The following is a 26,291-nucleotide window of genomic DNA, read 5'->3' as shown; positions in this document are numbered from 1 at the left end:
AGCTTAACTTGTCAGTGGCTGGAACTGTTTATTATGCACTTTTTGAGTCGCACCTCAGATATGCCCTTCCATTCTGGGGTACGTGTTGTGCAACTCAATTTGACCGTATTTTCAAGCTCCAGAATAGAGCTGTTCGATATTCACTGGGACTAAACAGCAGAACTCATTGCCTGGACTTTTTTAAAAAATTAAAAATATTAACTCTTCCTTCCTTATTTATATTTGAATCCGTTTGCCTAATACGTAAGCATGTATCAGCTTCTCAAGAAAGGCCATCTCACACTTATCTACTCAGGAACGCGGAGCAAGATCTTTATCTACCTACCCCATGCTAAGAGTTAGTTAAAAGCTCAATATTATACAAATCGAAAAAAATGCACAATCACCTGCCATTTGAAATCAAATCCATAACATCAATTTCTTCATTTCGCAAAGCATTGAATTCTTACTTACTAGACAAGGCTTTGTACGCCGTAAATGACTATGCGCGTTTCGCTAACCATGTTAGAAATTCAATTCAAAAATACAATGTACAATTGGAGCGTTTATATACTCGCTCAGTGGGCACAGAGTGGGCGTGTCAAGATCTAGCCAACCGAGTCAGAACCCACCTAGCGTAACAGTTAGATTTCCGTCACTAGAGTAGTAGGAACAAAGAACTTGAAAGAATTGGGCCGTTGTCTCTGTTCATACTATCTTTACATTTATTAATTCTTTCATATGCATCTAATTGCCTGTAATTTGAGACGTTTAATTAATTTCAAGTTATGAAGATCTATACAATGTTCTTTATCAACACTGGCGCATCCAGAGATTGAGTCTGGGAGGGGTAGTGGCAATATTTAAATAAAATAGATTTAAATTAAATTTTCGCTCAAAGGTATTGTAACTATATGCAAAAAAATTAACTTAGATTGTTCTGGATTTCTATTTTGATTGACATTATTAATTTATTTTGTGACAATTTTATTTTATACCAGATTTTCTTATAAATAAATTTCTTTCTGGGAGGGGTAATTACCCCCATTACCCCTCCCGTATATGCGCCCCTGTTTATCAACAATATGTTCGGCAACGCAAGATTTATCCGATCTACCATACCTTATCTGAGCCTATTGAACCTATCTATTTGGCTCTATTGGAACATATCTTAATAACTTGAAATTAATTAAACAAGTCTCAAATTACAGGCAATTAGATGCATATGAAAGCATCAGAATTAATAAATATAAAAAATAGTATGAACAGAGACAACGGTCCAATTCCTTCAAGTTCTTTGTTCCTACTAACTCTAGTGGCGGAAATCTAACTCTTACGCTCGGTGGGTTCTGACTCGGTTGGCTAGATCTTACCACGTCCACTCTGTGCCCACTGAGCGAGTATATAAACGCTCCAATTGTAGATTGTATTTTAGTTTATAATCATCTGCTGATGATGCTAACATGGTTAGCTAAACACGCGTCCAGTGTAAAATTAAAAGTGTTTTGGTGTATTGTGGTGATTTATTGTTTTATTTAGCTATTAATATATTTCATTCTAAATAATTAAATCTCTAAAGTAATCAAACAAAGAGAAGTTGTCGATTAAAAATAGTAGGCATTTTAGTATTCCTAACCTGATGCAATAAAAAATATGAACCGTATGCTGACTGAAATGCGTATAGAAATTACATATTAAATCCGTTTAACGCTGGATACTAAACATTATGGGTCGTAAGAAGTGCGAAATGGTCGGTAATGAAAGAAAATTGGAAACTTAATCTTTTCAACGGTCATTATAAATATACAGAAGTGGTAAAATAAGATCGTATAGAGAATTTATGACATCTACTTAAATAAAGTTGATTTTATATTTAGTTTTTGGTTTAATCGTTCATACTTGGTTACCCGTACATAAAATCTAGTAATAGTTGATATTTAATTAAAAAAAATAATTTATGTTTTGTGTTAATAATTTTATTTCAAATCCACAAATATATTAGTAGTCCGGGAGGTAGCGGCTTTTTTTTTCAACGAATTTCATCCCGGCTGAGTTTAATACAGTAGGTTAAGACCAGTGGCGGATACAGAAGGGGCCCATGGGGCCCGGGCCCCCCTAAAATCTATAAATTGGGTTAAATATTAGGCTTTTGGGTCAAAAATGGCGCCCTAAATAGCATATTCTACATTACTTTTTATTTGGGCCCCCCCCCTAAAATGAATTCCTGTATTTACTGTTACTACCTGTATCACTGGTTATGACGAAACCGACCGTCAGCCGATTTTAGCTGATAGCAAAGAGAAATAAAAACTTAAAAAGTCAGTAAAACCACATCTGGATATATTTTTCCACATCGAAGATATTAGCAAAAATATTACAGGTAAACACGAAAAAGTAACCTTATTTTTATGTCACTGTATCCTTTCCATTGTAGCCTTTTTGATAATGACCATTCAAATAAAAAATAAAATACAAATGATTAATTTATTCTAATATCGATAATATACCAGAATACCATAATACCAGATGTATGAATATTTATTAATTAAGATGCCAATGAAATTGAACAAGAAACGATGCCACAATGAAGCTATGCATAAGCTAGCTTTGCAAAAAAGTTGCTTTTGAACATTTTGAAGTAATAGTTTAAACGATAAACTGTTATTAGATCAGCATTTGATAGTCTCAGCAGATTATAATCTCGGCAGCGTTTTTTATCATGACTTCACTGAGGCGTCGCTTCTTGTTCACTGTCATTGTGTCCACTAAAACATGTCCACTAAAACTGTCCTATAATGCACTCAAATGCACTTAATACACGGAAAACATGCGGAAACCTTTAGGAAAATAATGTAAAATTATTTGTAAACAAGCTGAAAACCACACGATGACGCAATATGGCGGCTAACGTCAAGTTACGAGCATGTTACGAGGCAACCTGTTTAATTTAATAACCTTCAATTTTAATACGTGATTTAACATGACATAGCCAGAAGGAAAGGCAATGTTGTCATTTCCACTAAATTTTGTGATGCGCATTAATCAAATAAAAAAAACGAGAAAAAAATGAAGTAGCTGGAAGCGTATTTTGGATGCCAGGGCTATAGATACGAGATATTAACTTAACTAAGGTCCACCGACCGCACCGAAAATATTTTGAGTCCCTCCACCAAAAATGGGCTGCATGAAAACTAGTCTTAAGTTCTGGATAATTTACTAGCTAAATTGGCAACTATGTTCATTTTACTACTTGTTCGATACTGTCAGCATAAACGTAGAAACCGTTATAAACAATTCCGCGGCTCTTTCCTTATCAGTTATGGAATTTGATATAGAAAATAAAATATCAACATTTTTTAGATCTTTTTTTTTATGCGAGACATGTTTTTCCACATCAGACTCTATTAAAAGAATTAAAAGGTGCGTACAGGCCTAACGAGACGAGCGCGAGACATTCCAAATTTGCTAAGTATGGACGGGTCACGCAAACGTCTTGCGAGACAACTCACGGAGTCCCTTTGCTATCTGTCCTTTAATGGTAGTTCAATACAGGGTGGTCCGAATTGTATTCCGGAAACTTCGGCAGCATATTCTACAGATAAAAATAAATAAAAAAGTTCGTATAAATGTAGGTCCCAAATGCTTAGTTTCAGAGACACAGGGTGTAGAAGTTTCGTTTTTATTTCGATTTTTTCTAAATAATTTCTGAAGTAACGTCAATATTTGGATCAAAATTGGTGTCTGGGAGTTTTTTGACATGAGAAATTTGATTTTGATGTCAATATGACTCCTACTAGTAGAGGGCGCCACCTACATGTGTTTTAACTGTTTTGAATCGTAATAACTTTTTGTCCGTACCTGTATAAAAGAACCGAGTGAAAAAATATACATCTCTGTGACTTTTTACGTAAAAAATATCTCTTTGTAAAAATCGCTACGAGCAACTGTTCTTAAGATATTTAGAATGGAAATAGTCAATACATGTCATTATTGACGAAAAATAAACACGTTGAGTAGATAGTTATTTCACTGAAATAATAAATTTGAAAATTTTTATTTTTTTAAATTAATCATAAATTTTTCTGCAAAAAAATTATGATAAAACAGTTTCTGTTGAACTTTTGGCACAAAGATATTTCGAATTTATGACTTCAGTTTAATAACTATTTAGTCAACATGTTTAATTAATGTCAATGATGACAGGTATTAATAATTTCGATTCCAAATATCTCGAAAACCATTACTCGTAGCGATTTTTACCTTTTTTACGTAAAAAACGTAGTGAATGTATATTTTTTTACTCGGTAGTTTTATACAGGTACGGACGAAAAGTTATTACTCTTCAAACCGGTTAAAAAATATGTAGGTGGCGTTCTCTACTAGTAGGAGCCATATTGACATCAAAATCAAATTTCTCATGTCAAAAAACTTCCAGATACCAATTTTCATTCAAATATTGACTTTACTTCAGAAATTATTTTGAAAAAATCGAAATAAAAATGAAACTTCTACACCATGTATCTCCGAAACTAAGCATTTTAGGACATATATTTATACGAACTTTTTTACTTATTTTTATCTGCAGAATATGCTGCCGAAGTTTCCGGAATACACTTCGGACCACCCTGTATATGGATGCTAGATAGATTCTGATGATGCCTAAAATAAAAATTGGCGATACGTTAACTTAATGGTATAATTTCAAATTAAACCAACAATACCTAGAACCAAAATCCCAATAATACAAAAGATATATTTATATTCAAAAGAAGGTTCAAACGAAATACAAAAACAAATAATATTAGATGCACTTAATTTACATTTCACATTTATTTCGACCAATTTCCGACATCAATAAACCAGCATGCTATTAGTTTCAGGGTGGTGGCAGTGGTGGCGGGCAACAGTGACGCAGTGACACTTTCCAATCTTAAGCCGGATACGCAGTACCAACTGACCGTAGCGGCTGTGTGGGCCGGAAGGAAGTATCGAAGCAGGCCTATTGTCTTCCGAACTCTTGGTAAGTCGAGCCAGTGAAAGTCGCATAAATTGTGATTAATATTTAGTGATCATCAGCGAAACTAGTCTTGGCCTTGCACAAAAAGCAAGTTTTACAGAAGTTTTGCAGCAAGACCAAGACTGGACCTTGCAAGAGCAAGACAAAAACTACTTATTAACTACAAGACAAAGACTAAAACCAAATGGGTCTTGGTCTTGTGTGTTTATTACTATTTATATTATACAATTATTTTAAAAGATTGTTGTCGTTTGATTGATAATACCAGATTTGATACACATTGATAATATCATACGATCAAAAAAAATAGCGCCAAAAACAACTGGGAAATAATCATCGTCATTTTCAGCTTATTTAACCATTTCCAATTATTGTGTAGCCTCCCTCACATACCCTCTTTGTAGTTGGGCCCATTGTTGTCTATTGCTGTAATTTTTGTGGTCCATCTGTTGTCCGTTCTTCTTGCCAGGAGTCCTGCCCATTGCTATTTGAGGGATTTGGGTCTGAGGATGACATCTATTAGCTGGGTCTTTTGTCGTATCAACTCTATTCTTTTACGGCATCTCTTGGTTATTCCCAGCATATTTCGTTCCATTGAGCGTTGTGCAACCTGCAGTTTCCTTATGATGTCCGTTTTAAATGTCCAGGTTTCGCATGCATATGTCATGTCTGATAGTACACATGTTTTCTTCCTTAGATAGAGTGGCAATCACATTCTAGGTTTGAAAATGATTGAGTTTCGTCCATAAGTACTTCATGCTAACTTAATTCTTCTGTTGATTTCTGGTAGTAGAGATCCCGAGCTGTGTATTAGTTGTCCCAAATAATATTCTTCTACTATTTCCAGTGTTGTGTTATTTATTAGAATGCCTTTTGTCACTAGTTCGTTGTACATTACTGTAGTTTTAGCTAAATTGATTTTAAGACCCACTTTGTTGCTGGCTGTTTAACACCTACTTTGTTGAGGACTATGTCATCAGCGAATCTTAGATGATTAAGATATTCTCCATCTATTTTTATTCATTTGTTGGTCCAGTCCAGTTGACGGAAGATTTCTTCTAATGTCCTGTAAACAGCATGGTACGCGATCAATGTACACATGGGGAAGGGGGATGATAATCGATGATAATTTTTGCTAGGTCGAGCCCTAGACGTTATTACTTGGTCCGTACTCTCTTACATTTAAATTGTTCTTACTGTCAGTTGGCCTATAAGAAGGTTTTAATTTATTTTTATATCGAGTAAAAGTGATTTTTAAATAGTGTAATTTAAAATTCGACAAAAATATTTTTTTGAAAATAGATTTGTGTGTCTGGAAACGTTCTATTCTATTATTAATCTTTCTATATTTAGACCAGACCAAATACCAAACCAGACCAGAAAAGATCAATAATCTGCTGACACACTCTTAATGCGCATGTCAGTCCCTATGATTCTTGCTTTCAGGTATCGTATATTTCAGGTATTGAAATAACGGTCCCGGAATCGATTCACTAACGAAGACAACTCTTGTTGGAACGCAGAAGTTATCGTTCAATAAACGATTCTCTCGTGGTTGGAAGTTGGAACGCATTTTCTTCATTGTGCATAAGCGTTACCTTATCGAGTACGGTTCTCTGCGACGGCGACGTTGGGACGAAACCATTATGTTCCTATATTTTGTTATACATTATTATAATTTTTTGACAAGCTTTATGTCAATTTTTAGAAAATGACATCTAGAGATAGACCTCGCCAAAATAATCATCCATTGTCATTCCGCAGCCGTCCTGCTTCCGTACATTCCTGCATGTGTACATTGTGGTACTAAACATTCGGTTAGTCAGCGGTTAGTATGAGACTAAGGCTAAAATATTATTATTTTCAACACTCTGCCTCCTTACATGTTCACAAGAGTAGTTATTTATAACAGTATATTACTATTTTATCTTCCGTTAAATTTCATTTTTAATTAATAAGTGATATTGTTGAAGTTTATGAACATCTTCGCCTTAGTGAAGAGGTATTTTTATTACTACCTAGAATTATACAGGGTGATTCACGACGATATAGTAGATTAGACGTTTATGGAAAACCGTTGATATTTTTTTATGGAAACCGTTGATTGCAAATTTGTGTTTTTACATAAAGGCATTTTCTCCATCTATTTAAATTATTTTCAGCATTGCAATGTTGCCGCTTCATTTGAAAAGCAGTAGCATCTTTGTTATTTTAAATAGAATACCCGGTATATTATTACATTTTTTGAAACTACTTTTATTTCTCATAATTTTTATATTATACTTATCATAATATTATTTACATCCTATTTCTACAGTACGTCTGCTGGGTCTGTGTCTCTGTGTCTATGAAAGGAATGCGGACAAAAAACATTTAAATAAACAGCAATATATTTTATACATCGACTTGACGAGTACGTCACCGCAAATCGCTCCGCCCACTCATTTTATTGGCTACTTGCAAATTTGTCGAATTTTTATTGATGGGACGCGTCTAATTTTTTACGAAAAACATCGAGAGAATATCGTTTCCCCTCTCACGGATACCCCGTAGCTACAGAACGGACAGACGTACTGTAAGAGTTTTCGAGATAAAAATCTAAAACATGGTGTAAAATTAACAAAAACGTGATCTTGAATAAACCTTGGTAAAATCATGAATTCAGCATAATAAAAGTTGAAATTTGGATTATAAGTTAAGAAAAGTTAATTTTAACGTTAAGCTTCAATAAGTTAAGCTTCTAAACATCGTCAAAACAACAGATAAATAAAATGTCAAAATTAAAAAGAGAAATGGCTGAAGGAATTTGAAGACCAGATAAAATCAATAATCTGCTGACACATTCTTAATGCGTAGGTTGCAGGCTGGTACCGAAATTACGGCCCCGGAATCGATTCACTAACGATTACAACTGTTGTTGGAACGCACAAGTTATCGTTCACTAAAGAATTCTCTCGTGTTTAGCACGCATTTTCTCTATTGCGCATAAACGTTACTTTATCGAGTACGGTTCTCTGCGGCGCGGCGTTGGAACTAAACCGTGATGTTCCTATATTTTGTTATACCGGGTGCGTCTCAAAAGTGACTCACCCCTATAAATACCATTTTATTTTTTCAGATAACAAAACGAAATTTGGTATTTTAGTATATGACATAAAGAAGGATTGATTCAAGTATTCATGTTTTTTGGTCACTTCCTGTTTCACAGGAAATGACTACAACTTTTGATTTTTAAATGACACGCTCGGATTTTTTTATATTTTATTTGATAGAAAATGACACTCTGAATAGAGTGACACATCATATATCAACTTTTGTCATCTTCGCATATGGTTTATTTCAAATTGTAAACTATGTGGTTCATAACGACAACTTGATTCGCAATACCAAGTGTGTGGTACCAAATTATTCCTAAAAAATGCTTTTTCCAAATAGGCTAATGAGCCACCCTTGTTCCATTTAAAAAAATTGAGATATGATTAAAAATACGATTTGGGCATCTTTTAAACGGCCAGGACAAGACACGAAAAACATTAATGATCAAATATATTTTTCCAAGACTCCTCAATTAAAAAATAGTGTTTTTAAAGCAGTCATGGCACTCTAGATTGAAATTTAAAATACGATTTATTTTTAAGGGAAAATGTCAAAAGTTGACATATGATATGTCATTCTATTCAGACTGTCAATTTCTATCGAATAAAGTGAAAATATACCGAGGGTGCCGTTTAAAAATCAAAAGTTGTAGTAATTTCCGGTGAAACAGGAAGTGGCCAAAAACAATTGAATACGTCAATCAATCCTAATTTATGTCATATACTAACATACCAAATCTCATTTTGTTATCTGAAAAAATAAAAAAGTTATACGGGTGAGCCACTTTTGAGACGCACCCGGTATATTATTATATATTGTTATTCCTTCCGGTTTCCATTTAAAAGATAATAATTTTAATATAATTGTTTCATTTAAGAAAATGGTTACTAAAAAATGTCTATACCTCTGTGGCGGATTCGTCTCTTCAAAAAAGTGCTATGTATATTTCGCCACTGTAAGAAAATCTACAAAATAAAATAGTTATTTTTTGTAAACACTGCTGCGTTAACCCAACGTAGACTAATTGTCAGCAGTGGTTTACTAATAAACAAATATGCCTAACGAACAAAAAAAAATGCTAAATGTTTTAAAAAAACATTAAAAAACAAAAACGACGGAAAGAGATATACTTTCCGAAACCTCGTTTTTTTTACTTTATGTAAATGTTGTGTGATGAAAATTACATTCTGAACAGAACGACATGTTATATATGTCAACTTTTGTCATTTGCAATTAATATTATGAGATTTCTAGAGAACTGCAGTAAATTTAACGACAATTTGACTCGAAATACCAAGTATGTTGTACCAAATTATTCGCAAAAAATGGCTTTTTCCGAATATGCTAATGAGCCACCCTCGTTCCGTTTGAAAAAATTGCGGTACGATTAAAAATACGATTTGGGCATCTTTTAACCGGTCAGGAAAAGACATTAAACAAAGACCATTAGACTATCAAATCTATTTTTCCTAAGCTCCTTTATTAATGGTTTTAACACAACCATAGAACTCTAGACTTACATTTAAAATGCTATTTTTTATTCAGAATGTCGTAAATGTAAAAAAAATACCAGGATACCAAAAATCAAAAGTTGTAATAATTTCCGGTGAAACAGGAAGCGACCGAAAGTTTTTGAATACGTCAATCAATACCAATTTATGTCATATACATACCGAATCTCATTTTTTTTGTCTGAAAAAGAAATAGTGATCTCAGTTATAGATGAAGACACTTTTCAGAAACACACGGTGTGACATAAACTTTCCTTTTATTGAAAATTTAAGTCAAAATATTGCGAACGGCTACTCTTATATCGGAGGCAGTGGGAACAAGCTTTTGCTTCTGCACTTGACTAAAAATATGATACCCACCTATACCTTACACTGCATACCAAAGGGCGCCACTTATTTCAAAAAGATGCTAATACTTACAAAGGATAGTACAAACTGAAATAAGAAAATTTGTACAAGTGTATTAATTGAATAGAAACTAAAATTAGTATAGCTATTAAATATTTTGAGAGACTGGATCAACCAATGAAACAATCCAAATACCCAAAAAAAATAAGATTTATTACTTGTTAGAAATATTCGGTACCTATTCGGCACAGCAGTTATGTACATTAATATACAAGAATTATATTTAAGAAACTCTATCTTAAAACTTGTTTAAAATCAAATTATATCTTTTCAAATATTATTCAAACAATTAGAATATAAAAGGAATACTTTTTAGAGACGGTCTTGGTTATATTCGAATAATAAATATTTAAATTTGACTTGACTTATTACGAAGATTCATGATCCTTTTTGTTTATATATAGTTAAGGGAAAAAGTTTAAAAGCTGTATCCAATATTGCCCTTACAGGTCAAAGATCGTAATGATATAAAAGGTTAACATAAATCGATGTTAAATCCGAATAATCAATCAATATAACATGGTTATTTTAATAATCAAATACAAGTAAAATTTAAGCAATGCTGAAGGCAGATGTGTTGAAAAAATAATAAAATGTAACAGAACGTTAAATTTTATAAATTAAGGGTTAATGCATTGCTGAAGGCAAGTACTTAACCAGTTAAATGTAAAATGTTAAGAATAGTTAATTTCTTAACACACTAATGATTATTTAAAATCAAATTAATAAAATTTTAGTTTACTATAAAAAATATACTGGCCTTGTATACCAAATTATACTAAAAAAGGATCTTCTTAATAATACAAAACCATCACAGCATCCAACTTCTCAGAGGGGTGCAGGGCTGAAATCTAACCGAACAGGCTGCTACTGATTACTTCGGTGACTGAACACGTAAGAAAAACTTGTGGAAAAACTTGGCGAAAAACTTCTAGACACAAGTGTAGAAAAACTGTAGAAAAACGCCTAGAAAAATGCCTAGAAATACTTGCAGAAAAATCCAAAGAAAACGTTGAGAAAAATACGTAGAAAAATCTGTAGAAAAACCTAAAAAGAAATGCACGGTATTAGTTAACCTTACCTTTTAAAAAACTCGAAAAATTTACGAAGGTATTAATTTACCTCATTGTGAAGGCACACAATCAATAATTATTTAACATTTCTCAAATAAGGGCTGGACACTTCTCATCAAAAAAACTGGAATCTAAAAGAAAGGCATGTGAAGGTTTTTTCTACCGAATGGAATGTCAAGGTCAAGGAAAATCTTACCAAAACTATAGATCCACTAAAATCTCAATAATCAAAAGCTATATGGGATCTCCATCCATCTATGGGACGACAAAATCACAATATTTTTCCCATATTGTGAAAAATACCAGCCAAATAAATTTAATTCTCAAAATGGCACAGTGACCTCGGTAAAGGCTAAATCCGAGGTGGCGATTTTGACGTTTTCCGTTTTGTCGATACACCAGGGTACGATCCAATCAGAGAAATAGAAGGGATAGAGAATGAGCGTCAACATGCGCAGAAGGTCTAATCAAGTTGGGCGCCATATTCCAGGTCTTCGTGTCATTTTGTATATAGGTGGTAATCTATAAGTAATCAAATATCAATTTGCTGTTTTCAACCATACGGGGGGCAATTTAAATTTAGTGAAATTCTATCATTCATTATGGTTAGTTAACATTAATATGATTTATTTAATTATCAGTTTCAAAACTGCGTACAATATTGGTATATAATACACTAAATATACGAATATTCTGACAAAAGACGCTACGGACAGATGACCTTTTCGTCGTAAAACACTCGAAATGATATTAAATAAGTATTTACAATATTTCATGTTTACTTGTACTGAATTACGCGTTTCAATTTAAAATTTTTGCAAATTTGGTAAAAATTGTTCTAAACAACTTTTTGTTCAAGTTGTATATTCATAAAAAACATTTGGTTCATAATTATTTTTGATGATTATCTACCTTGTATTTTTAATATAAACCTAGAAAAAATATGTTTTTGTTTTATTTTTTTTATTCGTCCCTTCAAATTATGTTTCAAAAACTGTTACATAACATGTCCTCTAACAAATATTTTCATAATACATAAACATCATTGATTTTATTAAGGGTATTATTATTAGTATTTATCCTGGTTTTTGTCGACAATAAAAACTCAATCTTGTAATAGAACATCAATTTTATATTTCGTAAAATTATTTTGATACAAATTCGATTTGTCAAAATTCAAGTCATTAATATATTGATAAACAACCCAAATTATTCCTAAATATTTTATTATAAACAAAAACTGTTACCGGTAAGTTTGTAAAACACATTATGGTTTGTCGTAATACTAGAAAAAATCATTTATTTTTTGCACAAAAGAAGCTTGTCGATCCTTATTTGTCCATAACAAAATTCTGTATGTACATATACCTAATTTATTATTAAGAAAATTAGATTATATGATCTCAGAATTTTAAGAAATTTTTTTTTAAGATAAAATAGTTTCTTCTCAACTGTAATATTGTCAACTTTGGCCTGTATTTTATCTATTTAAAAACATGGGATTGACAATCCCCTTACTAAAATACATACTGGAAGGTACCGATTAAGTTTCATTGCATCAAATACCTTTACTATAAATCCTGGCTCACAACTCACAATTTAAGGCCATTGCAAAATGCTTTTGAACTTCATCATAGATTTTACAAGAATAAAAGTGTAATATTGAAACAAAGTAACACTGTAAGCTTCATGACTAATAGTCTCATTTTTAACACTCTTTAAATATCATCTCGTTAACAATTATGAATATTATATGATTTTTCTCAGTGATTTGTGGCACAGATACAAATTAATATATGCCCCATAACAGTTTTTAAATAAGAAACTTCTGCCTACAGATTTAATTTTCTTATTGGCATAATACCCTTTCTTCCTATATAAATCTTGCCATTTTTTCAGTCCAATGTTCCTTGTTTTTACAGTTGTAGGAATACTGTTGACTATAGAACTTGATACTATGTTTGAAAAAGCCTTCATACCTGTAACTGTGCATAAATCTAATTAACTGAATTCTCCTCCTCTTGACACTCTGAACACTGCTGCTGCTAATGTTAGAAATATTTAGCATAAAACTACAACTACCTACAACAAACTTTACAATAAAAATGTTAAATTTTCGCTGTTCGATTAAAATACCCTATCTTATGTTTTGTTTTCCTCCAAATAATCTTCTTTTCAAGTAAGGACCAATCTTATTTGACATATTTCTGGTACACTTGAACTTGTGCTTTCATGGACACTATAAGAGTGCACTGTTTTACAGAAGCACGAACACTGATTCCAAGTATCTTCTTCCTCCACACGTAATAAAAACATCCTCTTTAAATGGCCACATCATATACTTATTTTTGACCATTCCCAATTACAATCACGATTTTTGCAAATCGCCTTTAGGAAAACTAAAAATAAACAGTTTTGGATCATCTGTAAACACGATTATGTTGTATAAACTTACACATGAAAACTAATCATTTTTCCCGGCGTATTAGCTTTCTTAGAATGACTATAACAATATACAACAAGCCTTTTTGAATTAGTGTTTAGAATAATTCAGATAATAATAAATTTTAACTAGATAACAACACAAACGAAAAAAAAACAAAACAAACAGATGTCAATTAAAGAGGGGAAGTGACAGCGAGACCTGGAAGATGTCTGCCATCTTGCCGTCGACAAAAATTTGGATGCGCACTCGTCGAAGCTCATTCTCCCACTTCCATATCTCTGGATCCAATATTTTCGATAGAGAGCGTTCCGAAATTTAAGTGTTGTAGGAATGTAAAAAGAATATCGATACAATAATAAAATACCGTCTATAATAAAACAAAGTAGCATTTGGAAAATGAAAATGCTACAACGGTATATTAATAGAATAACGCAAACATGAAAAGTAACCTAATTTCAATTCATTCTTATTACCAGAAAATGTCTAAATATAGATCCAACAAACAACGCTGGAATAACCAAGGTGCTCGTTCCTGTTTGCTTTATGGAGCTACTTAAGAACGCTCGAAAGCCTTTCTTTTTACGAGCTAATTTAGAGAAGCTGTAAGCGGTTTCTTTAAATAAACACGAGAGGTTTCGGTGTGAAAACCTTTTGTTTTAGGTAGACTCAAGTTTTGAGTCGTGTAGACTAATTGGAGTGGAATTTTCATTTCACGCCATTGACCATTATTTTTAATGTATTATGGAAGAAAGATTATTATTACTATTATTATTTTTAATATATTGCATATAAAGTACAAAAATAGTGTCATGTTTAAAGACTGTTGTTATCAATAAAATGGTTTAAACTAAAATTAAGAGTAACGCCTATAAATTATCTCACCGGCAAAAAAAAACCGGCCACTAAAAACTAGACCAAATTTTAAAGTTGGATTTCTCGCGAACCACTCATTAGATTTTGACGATTTTTCTTTTAAACTGTAAATTAATTCCTTCTTAGCGGATGCTACGTCAGAAATTTTTGTTCCGAATTCATTTTGAGCGTATACAGGGCACAACAATAGGACGAAGTTTTTTGCCCGAGCTTTGTAACACCCTGTAGGGTGCAGCAGCGGTAGTAGCTATTGATAAATTAAATCACGTTGTAGCCTCATCTTTTGTGAGCATTTTGTTCTTTTAATCACCACATTATCTCTTTTTGTATTGGAGATATGCTGTTTTAAAACGAACGTCTCGGAAAAATTCAGAATTCATCTCGGAAAAGGCAGAAAGTTTTATGTGTAAATAATCTAGGCGACATATGCGAAAACGGATTTATGAGTATTTGCAATATGAGAAAAACGGCTGTCAAATTATAAAATGCCATTATCTGTAACAACTGTTGCTCGTATTGTGGCTTTAGTTGAGGATGGCCGATGGCCGATATCAACGTTATGTCTCCGATGCCTTGGGTATATTTCGAACAACAGTCCAGGATGCCTGGAATCAGTATATGGAAACGGGAAATTTCACCAGGCGAGTGGATACTAGATATTAATCCCTTAAAATTTCTTTACCTTTTTTTTTAATTTTCATGTTTTAGTTAGTTTACGTCTACGTTCTGATGTTTGATTTTATTTTAAAGCTTTTTTCGAGGCGTTTGTTTTAAAGCAGCGTATCTCCAATACAAACAGAGATAATGTCGTGATTAAAAAAACAAAATGCTCACAAAAGATGAGGCTACAATGTGATTAGATTTAGCAAGAGCTATTACAGCTGCTGCACCCTACAGGGTGTTACAAAGTTTGGGCAAAAACTTCGTCTTATTGTTGTGCCCTGTATATGCTCAAAATAAACTTGTAATAAAAATTGCTGACGTAGCATCCGTTAAGAAGGAATTAGTTTACAATTTAAAAAAAAATCATCAAAATCTAATGAGTGGTTCGCGAGAAATCCAACTTTGAAATTGGGACTAGTTTTTAGTGGCCGGTTTTTTTTGCCGGTGAGTGTATTATACAGCTAAAGTTTACAAATTACAATTTATTTTTAGTAAAGCCCGCGGTTACATTGGACACAGCTCTGTGCGTTTTTTTATACCTGCGAGCTCTGACGGAATTTACTCGCACGACTATTTTATAATAGTGGTTACATTAGATGCGCGTTCATGGTGTTCTGTGTGTCGAGTTTGTCAAAACAAGGGCCACTACTTTGATGCTGTGTGAGGATATAATGTTAAAATAAATACTCATGAAAAGAAGAAAATGTTGGGTAAATGATTTATATGCAAGAAGAGGAGAAGAAAATGAATATGTAAAACATTTCGTGAATTAAGACAGCAACAGGTCAAATTTTTTGAATATTTCAGAATGTCTCCATCAATATTAATATATCCTAAATAAAATTAAACCTGGTATTCAAATATATTCAATTTTTTCGGGAATGTATTGGGATCAGAGAAAAAAATGCAAACGCTCGGACGTGTACCGTAAAACGGGGTTAACTTCGACAGCGGGGGTAACTTCGACATGTATATTATAATGCTTTTTTTCAGGTTTTTGTGCTCTGTATACAAATGTTCTTATGCAGATTACACTGACAACAATGACTGGATTATCATCTCTTGTTTAAAGTGGGTGTGCGGTATTTGCAACTGTGGCTCCAAGAACCCTCAATATGAATGCCCTTCGTGCAATTTATGTTCCATTTGTTTAATGCGGTACTCCGAGTACACAAATAGAAAGGCGTGGATCAAGTGTGTCACCTGTGGAAAGTGGGTTTGCAACAGTGGTTCCAACGGTGGTTCCAACGGTGGTTTGCAAATATTGCAACGGTGGTTCCAAACATGTGAGGTACGAATATCCTCTTTTTCGACGATGATTAGAATTTCGTTTCTAGTGTTTGCTTTTTTTTATGTTTTAAACTTGTTTTAAATGTTGTGTATTTATGTTTTTTACTTTATTCAATGAGTTTTAGTTAAGTTAAAATAAAGTATTTTAAGTTCTATTAGTTCAGATGCAAAATGTGCTAGGTACCAAAGTTTCTGAAAATAGATGACTGAATTTTTTTGTTTCGTTTGTCTAATTTAGGTCTATAAACTATTCCCTAATGTTTCTAGTTAATAATTCATAATGAATTTTCTTTTTTTTCGTGTCGAAGTTACACTGGAGACGTCCAACTTCGACTTCATGTAGAATTAAGCATGGTGTCGAAGTTACCCCAGATGCGGGGTAACTTCGACACCAAAAAAATAAAGAAAAAGTAGAAGGAGGGGTGGGGGGAGTTGTTTGTTCGGGTATGAAAAACTAAGGCTTCAATTGTTACGACGACACATAAGTCACGGTTCTCAAGACAATAGTTTTCTTCACAGAGCACGAAATACTGTTGAAGCACAAAAATCTGTCGAAGTTACCCCGTTTTACGGTACTTAAAACTAAAAAACGCAAAATTTCTCAACAAAGCCTCGGACCCGGACTGTCAGATAAGTAGACGAAAATTGGCAATGAAACGGACTTTACGAATAGGAACATGGAATATTCAAGGGATAGCAACAAAGAGAGAAGTATTTAAAGAAATGGAACGGTACGATATGGACATAATAGCTCTAACAGAGACTAAGAAAAAAGGGAAAGGTACAGAAGAGAAGGATGGATATGTGCATATATACAGTGGTACCGAAGTATACCATAAGGTACCGAAGTATACCATAAGGTACCGAAGTACCATATATACAGCAGTACCAAAAGAGGAGCGAGCCCGCGGTGGAGTATCACTAGCAATTAGGAAGAAATATAAGAAATTTATAAAATCTTGGGACCAAATCAACCACAGACTTTTGCAGGTGGATGTTGATGTGAGAAATCATTCTTTGGTAGTTATAGCAGCCTATGCCCCAACTGACGAAGCCCCAGCCGCCGAGAAGGACACGTTCTTTTTTGATTTGACGACAGCCTTGGAAAAGATTGGAAGTCGAAAGGAGGTGATTCTAATTGGTGACTTAAATGGCAGAACAGGTTTTAAATTAAATGACCCAGTAGTAGGACGTTACGGAGAACACATTGTAAATAATAATGGTGAAAGACTTATTCACTTATGCGAACAGGCACTCAGGATTGCTAATGGATGGTTTCCACACAAAGATATCCACAAATATACATGGACGCAACCCACACAAAATCTAAAATCGTTAATTGATTATATAATTGTTAGGCAGAAAACTCAACTGAAAATTTCGGATGTCAGAGTCATGCGTGGCCCAGAATGTGGTACTGATCATTTCTTGGTAGTAGCAAAATCTTATTTTCCCTACAAACAAAAAATGCAATCAAATGGATTGCCTGAGAAAAATGGAACTCCATTAAGTAATGTCAAGTATAATATCGAAAGTTTGAGGAATGACTCAACTAAATTCTTGTACCAGATGAGACTAGCCACGAAATTAAACAGAATAGGACAAGGATCTCCAAATGATATGTACGAAAGTCTGAAAACGTGCATACATGAAGCCACAAATGAGGCTCTTGGAGAGAAAATAGTCTCCACGAGATACAGAAAAGATACACCTTGGTGGAGTGAAGAACTAGGAAAGAGATTGTAGATGAAAAGAAGGCTGCTTATGGGAAATGGTTGAGTACACAGAGCACTCAAGACAGACTAATTTATAATGACAAGGAGAGAAGTGTACAGAAGGAAATAATAAAAGCAAAGAATGAGTACTGGGAAGAAAGATGCCAAGAAGTCAACCTAGAAGCTGGAAACACAAAAGCAAATAAAGCATGGAAAATTATCAACAGAATGCGAAGGCAACATAAAGATACTGCTGGGATGAATATTATTCCGATCGAGGATTGGAAGACTTATTATCAAAATCTTTTGACGAAAAATAGAACCGAATTCATACAAGATCATGAAAGTCATCCTGTTAATCCAACCGAACCTGAGCATCCAACACTAATAAGCTCTGCAGATGTAGATAAAGCCCTCCGACAAATGAAAAATGGCAAAGCCCCAGGTTTGGGAAATGTTTTAGTAGAAATTTTAAAGGCTGCCCCCTCAGCAGTTTTGGAAATTCTGGCAGATATTTTTAGTAGATGTTTAAATGGAGAAGACCCGCCCAAGGAATGGAAAAAAGCGATTATTACGTCCATATTTAAGAAAGGGAGCCGACGCGACTGTGAAAATTATAGAGGAATTAGTGTCATTTGTACGGTTGCTCGACTCTATGGCAAAGTACTAAAACATAAGATAGAAGCACAAATAACGGAATCGGAAGAGCAAAATGATTTTAGACCGGGACGCTCATGTACTGATGCCATTTTCACTCTGAAGCATCTAATCGAAAAAAGGGTTGAAAGGGGAAGGACGGTCCACTTGACATTTATTGATATACAGAAGGCATACAATACAGTCCCACTAAGTAAGTTGTGGGTGTCAATGCAAAATTTTGGTATCAGTAGTTGGTATGTCCAAGCAACAAGAAAATTATACGAGGGTTGCAGTAGCACAGTTAAACTTGGAAACAATATTTCCCAAGAATTTCTTGTGAATAAGGGCTTAAGACAAGGGTGTTCATTAGCACCAACTTTATTTAAAGTATATTTGGAGGAAGTACTAAAGTGTTGGAAGATGAAATGCCGTGGAATGGGAATCCCAGTAGGAAAAGACACTTTATATACCTTACTCTTTGCCGACGACCAGGTCTTAATAGCGGGAGACAGAGACGACTCCAGTTATATGTTTAGAAAACTTCATAAGGAATATTCGAAATGGGGCCTAACAATAAACACAAAGAAGACGGAGTACATGGTAGTGGGTGATGACAAATGTGAGGATTTGGATGTAGGAATCGGCACAATTAAAAATGTCTGTACATTTAAATACTTGGGCGTCATTAAAAAAACAAACCAATTTGTTTTCATCAGACCAACGGAAATTGACGTACGTGCACGGACGTGCAAACTCCGATGCAATGTAACCGCCTGCCTAGATGTCATTTGCTTGTTTTTTGCTGCGTGCACGTTCGTGCACATTCGTGCACGAACGAAAACGCACAGACACGCATCCAATATAACCACGGGCTACACTAGTAGTAAATTATAATTTTTCTCTGTTTTTAATCTTATCTTATACACGGTGAGTCTTAAATAAGTGCAGATATTGTTAGGGCTGGTAGATCTCGATAAAAAGAAATATATTTTCTCTTTACCATTTTTCAGATAAGTCCAAAATAACCGAGTTATTTAAGTTTGAAAATTTAAAAAAAAAATGATTTTTTTTAAATTTGAGAGCCACCGTTTTTTTTTCTGTATTTGCATCCCTTTTAGTGCCGTAACCATAGAGTAAAGCCGTAACTATGGTAATATCAGAGATTAAGAAATTAGTTCTAAAAAGTTTTCGAAAAATATACAGGGAAATTTAAAAGAAAATGCACAGTTTTCAACATCTTTTTTTGCGAAAAAACTCATAGACGTGTTCCTGGGGTCGAAATATACCACCTCTGAAAAAATTTGCGCTTATTTAAGACTCAACCTGTATATATACCTATAAATGGGCTATAAACATGAAAGAAAAAAAGAAAAAATACTGGTGAATGATAACTGTGCACTAACGTTAACTAATCCGGAATTGTAGCCTCAAGAAACGATAATACGTTTTGAGCATTGTCAATATAGAATTAATTGTATTAAAAAGATATATTAAGAATTACTTGTTATTATCACTTAGCTTTATAATACATAACAACTTCTTCTTACAGTGCCAAACTCTATATAGAGCGGGTGAGTATGAGATACTCTACTTCTCGCATGTACTTGTGATGTGTGTCATCAGTGTTTCACAAGTACACAACTGGGCAGATGTTAATGAAATGCTAATAAAAAAAACATTAAAATGCTCTTTCGATTCAGTTTTGCTAACTATGATAATTTATATGCCTTACAAACGAAATAATACATGATTTTAAAAAACGATAAAAAGAAACCCTACCAGAATATAACAGCAAATCAATCACAAGTGAAAAGCCAACAAATTTACTAAAACACAAGTTTAGTACAAGTAAGTTCAAAAGGAGTTTAAAAACTATTTGTCCAGAGCTTATTACAAAACTTCAAAAAATACTTAATGAAAAAATTGGTTGCGAGTTTGTAGTATCCCAGTAAGGACAACTAAATTGACTAAATTGACAACTTGACAACTTGATTAAATTGACAACTTTGAGAAACACCTCACTTTAATATTGAGCAATAAAATGTATTGGAAAAGAGAAACGTTTGCGTAGCAGGTAAAAGACATATCATAACGTGGTTTACTGATACTTCCAATACCAAAGCAGGACCGTCTATTTGGGCCAAAAACTAAATACTCGGAACAAATGGGCACCTACCTACATCCTTCAGGCAGAAATCTACGCTATCGAAAGATGCATACAACTTATCTTAGATATAAATTATTGGAAACAAGAAATAGTCATCTTATCTGATAGTCAAGCGGCTTTAATAGCGATCAATTCATTTCAATCAATTTGAAGTTGGTCAACGAATGCCTAGAGAAGGTGAACCATTTAGGCAAAGGAAATAAAGTTCTCCTACTCTGGGTGCCAGCCCACCAGGGAATAGAAGGTAATAGAGAGCATAAAAGGGAAAAAGCAAACGATCTAACTAGAAAAGGAACAAACACTCCACTAACTGGACCAGAATCGTTTTGCTTCCCAAGTGGAGACCAACTTAAAAGGGAACGCAAGAACCTGGAAGACTCCATCCGTAATCTGAAATGGGAATCCTCCAACAGTCTCGAAGAAATTTCTCAAACCTTTGACCGAGAAAAATCAAAGATTTTCCTAGATTTAATTAAGAGCAATCTTGGGATTGTCACGGGGTTTTTAACAGGACATTGTCTCCTCAGTGAACACCTCAATAGATTGAAACTAAGAAACAAAGACGAATACAGATTCTATGGGGAAAATGGGGAACACCTCATTACTGAGAAAACTAACCTCTGTAAAACCGTCTAAAGATACTGGCTTTTGGAAAAGCCCTTAGTCTGTATGATGAGTTAACTCAAGGAAGGGGGGCACAATAGATCTATAATTTCGCGGTGATTAACTTCCCCCCTCTTACATAATCTACATCTAAATCTATATAAACTAAAATTCTTTACTTTTAGCGTGGGACGCGCGTTTCGCTAACTATATTAGTATCATCAGCAGATAATTAAAACTGTCAGTTTTAACCATCTGTGTATTACACTAAAATTAAAAGGTGTTGGTGTATTGTGGTGAACTATTGCTTTATTTTGCTTTTGGAAAACAAAATATTCCAACTCCAACTGTATTTTTGGCGATGTGAAGAAGCAGTATTTGAACTCTAACTGAAATTCTAACCGGACATTGCAAAATCGCAGTAGAAACAAACTACGCTGTAGAAAATGAAGAAAATTACCAGACTGTTCAGCATATAATAGCGTTTATTGCAGCATATTATATTGTTACAGCATATTATAGCGAAACCACTACCCTGCGTACGGCAGCTTTTTGTCATGGGTTCAGTTATATTTCACTAGAGAGACTAATTAATAATAATAAACCAAATAAATTTTGATAATGGGCGCCAGGCATGCACAGAGAAAGAAAACACAGTTGTAGTTGCTTAAAATTAATTACTATATTTGTTCACGATGAACTGTAATGATAGTAAATAACATTGTAAAATTTTAATAATTATAGTGGGTAATATATGTCAGAGAAATTGTGTTAAAATGATTATTACGTTACGTGAAAAGGATTAGTGAAAATATAATATAATGAGAGGGAGCATTACTTTACTTACTTGTACGTTCCTATACGATGTTTAACTTTATATGTCACTTGCTTTCGAGTCTGTTCCTTCTAAGTACTTTCATATTGGAATTCTGTTCTATGCATTTCTTTATCATATACGTGTTGTAAGTTCTAGTGTCTTTACGTATAGCCTTATTAATTACCCTGTTCATTTCTCTGTATTGTGATGTGCTCTTATCCAGCTTCCGTCTCTCCATCATTAGTTGTTGTGTTCCTGGGGATATTTTTGGATTTCTGGCAACTTTTAATCTTGATGCGGTCTTCCTGGTACTATTTATAATCTGGGAGGTTGTTTGTTGTACCAGATCATCCAATTACAGGTCTTCCGCGTTTCGCATATTGGATAGTCTTCTATTTAGGTCGATTTGGTAGTTGGTCAGATTTAGGTGTTGCCTTTTAGTATTGATGAGTTTTGTTCTTTCTAGTGATGTGTTGATTTTAATTCTAGTTCTAACTAATCTATGATCACTGCCACTAGAGAATTGGTTGATTACCGATACATCTTCAACAATGTGTTTTTTATTACATAGGACATAATCAATCTCATTTCTTGTTGATCCATCGGGACTAGCCCAGGTCCATTTTCTGTTCGGGTTTTTTTTAAAAAGGTGTTCATTGCATAGATGTTGTGTTGTTAAGAAGTTTTTTGCCCCTTTCGTTTCTTTGTCCTAGGCCATATTTCCCTATATATGGGCCATCGTCTTTCTCCCATTTGCCTATCTTAGCATTATAGTCACCGATAAGGAGGGTAAAATATGTTTGAGATGTATTTAAGGCTCTCTCTATATCATCATAAAAGTCATCAATTTCGTCCTCGTCAGAAGATGCAGTTGGTGCGTATACTTGAATTATTTTTAATGAATATTTTTTATTTAACTTCAAGACAGCGAAAATTACTCGATTTGATATGGATTTGGTTTGGCCCCATATATCACATATAAACATATATACACCATATATCATATATAAAAGACATGTAACGGACTAAAAACGTTACACTCTACATGACTCTATTCTGGATAAAATCCCACTATCAAATTTTACATTATATTTTCGGTAAAGCTATTTTAAGCATTGAAACGCTTTTTTAATATTTTTAAAGTATAAGAACAGGAAATTCTAGAGAAGACCGATGATACTTTTTAGCGTTTTTCTTTTTAAAAATTCCAATGCAGTGGATAGTTATAATCTCTATATTAAAATTACTTTAAAGAATATTTCACAAGAATTTTAGAAGAAAATAATTTTAGAATTCTGCTGCAAAATTATTTTTTGGTATAAATTTTTTATTTTTCTCTTATAACTCTCTTATTTTTCTCTGTAAAATAATAATTTTTGGAATATAAAACGTCTTTCCTGTTTTATGTTCTTTCTCGCTGTGACTATGTGAACATTTTATACTTCTCTACGAGTGTGTTTTATCTTCTCCGTTGCTTGAAATTATTACACACATCACGTAAATGAGATTTTCTAATAAATATACAAGATTATTTTGTATCTTGGGATGAATTCAGTAAATTAGAGATAGGTATTTTTTCAGAAATATGCTCGGACGCGCCGATTAGTATTTTAAATGTGCATATTTTTGACGTTTGATGCCCTCTAGCGGACAAACTAAGCACTTTTGTATAGAGGTAAGTTTTCCCCAATAAAATTATTTTTATTCCAAAAATACCTAATAGTCCTACGTCCACGGAGGGGTCCGATGAACTATCCTGACACACGATTTTTGCATTTTTCTTTTTTTTATCAAAAATTAACCATTTTTAGTAGTAGTTTTAAATTAAAAAAAATGGAGATTATGCACAGAATTTTAAAATATTTTAATTTATTTTTAATAGTTTTTAACACATATTTGACGTTATGGAGAATTTTAATACTTGATGACAGCGACAAAAGTAAAAGCAATGTTGCCAGTTTCCCTGAATTTTCTTTTTCTGTTTTCTATTTTTATTTTGAAAAAATAGCCATTTTAATAATAATTTTAAATAAAAAAATGCACGAGATTTCAAAATATTTTATTATGGTTTTGGTGCTATTTGGGATCTGTTTCACTTTATGGCTCTCAAAATTGACAAATTTTCTAAAAAATAAAGTGTATATTCTACTGCTGTTTAGACTAGGGAGGTTCCGATACTCTAAAAATATCGATATTTATTATCGATACGGACTTAAGCAAAAATATCGAGACGTCGATATATCGAATGCCAAAATATCGATACTCGCAATACAGATACTTTTCGATACAGGATATTAAAATTAGAAATTAAGTACAAGTTAAATTTGTATTTCTTAACGTTATGTCTATTACTCTAATTACCTTTAAATTTTGTTATATTAAATGACAACTTCATATTAAATAAACAACTGAAAATATATTCCAATTAAGTAAAGAACAAAAACAAAAAGTGTCTTCTATATGTGGGTACACTAAACAAAAGGCAAAAGATATAATCCTATTTGAACAAAGAAAAATTCAAACCACAAAATAAACAACAAACACAAAAAAACGAACAAAACAAAAAGTGACACCAAAGCAATCAAAACACGCTTACGTGTGTTTTGATTGCTTTTGTTCTGCTCTTGTTTAAACCTAAGTATCAATCAAACAGATAAAAACAAAAAAAAACAGCCAAATCAACCCAAACAAACCCGACCCAACCCTAACCAACCCATACCAAACCAACCAATACCAAACCAACCCAACACAAGCTAGAGCTATAACTAGCAATTGACTCGCCGGCGGTAATTTAGCCAATTTGTTAAACTAAAGTTCTAATTTATATTAAAAAAAAATAGAAACATTTTAAACCTATGACGTCATTTTCTTCCCTAAAAAAAGATGCATGAATTTCCGGATAATTTACAACCATGTATCATTCAATTCGCAATATTTGTAAAAATTCGACCTTCGTTACTCTCAGCGTAAACATAGAAACGGATATAAACAAGTCCGCGACTCTTTTATTATCGGATATGATATTTGTCCGGGATGTGTTGCTATAAAAATCAAATAACAACATTTTTAAGAACATTTTTTATGTAAAACATGTTTTTCCACATCAGATTTTAGTCAAATAATCCAAAAAGATCATTTTAAGGTAACATAAGCTTCATTTTCTAGAAAAATCGTGTGTCAGGATAGTTCACCGAAGCCTCCACGGAATATTAGGACACCCTGCATATAGCCACTAGTGAAAAGTTATTCCATTATTTTCCCCTCGATTTTTGACCGAGATCGACCGCACGCTACACAACCATCTATTTTACAGTCTTTTTCGATAAATCGCAATAGTGTCAGTGTCACTGTTAGTTTAAGTTCTGCAACAATTTTCTTCCATATTAACTACCTCTAAACAACTAACAGTTGTAGAATAACTTTGAATAAGAAGTAGAATAAATAATAAATAACATAAAATAAGATTAGTAAAGACTGACAAATTCACAAAATTTCGAATCATATCCAAATGTGTCAAATGAATCGTCAAACAGATCTGTCAAGGATCCCCACCGTCTACCATGCATAAATACATGCATAGCATTATACTCTCTCCTTAATCATTTTATTCAAAGGTTTCAGTCTTACAAAGGTTCCAACAAATTCAAGTCTTTAAAAGAATCGAAGTTTTGTCATTATAAAATACCTCAGATTCGAATGATACTTTTTATTCACTACTCTGTGTCTGTTGGTTTTGTATGATTCAAAATTGATCTAAATATCTAATTAATTTAGCATACAGACATTATAAGTGTTTTTTTGTTTAATTTGACAAATTTTCACTAAATAAATGTCACTAAAGTTGCTCTACCATAGATAGACAATAGTTTCTAAACTATTAAGCTTCATTCAGAACCTCGAAATCAGTGGAATAAATTAGTAGTTTCAATTAGCGTAGAAGTTTGTTCACCTAATTTTAATGTAAGCATTCAGAACGTCATAATTAGTGGTAGTA

At 33.2% G+C, this 26,291-nt stretch overlaps 1 protein-coding gene across 1 annotated transcript; it reads left to right on the top strand.

Moving 5' to 3' along the window:
- Positions 1–17,007: 17,007 nt before the first annotated feature.
- On the top strand, positions 17,008–18,102 carry LOC115878625 (craniofacial development protein 2-like). Its single transcript, XM_030895171.1, has one exon. The coding sequence runs from the start codon at positions 17,008–17,010 to the stop codon at positions 18,100–18,102; it is 1,095 nt and encodes a 364-aa protein (XP_030751031.1).
- The last annotated feature ends 8,189 nt before the right edge of the window (positions 18,103–26,291 follow it).

Source organism: Sitophilus oryzae, unplaced genomic scaffold, assembly GCF_002938485.1.
Source record: "Sitophilus oryzae breed Bouriz unplaced genomic scaffold, Soryzae_2.0 scaffold_151_pilon_pilon, whole genome shotgun sequence".
Classification (NCBI taxonomy): domain Eukaryota; kingdom Metazoa; phylum Arthropoda; class Insecta; order Coleoptera; family Curculionidae; genus Sitophilus; species Sitophilus oryzae.
This window is presented reverse-complemented; position numbering and strand designations above follow the sequence as displayed.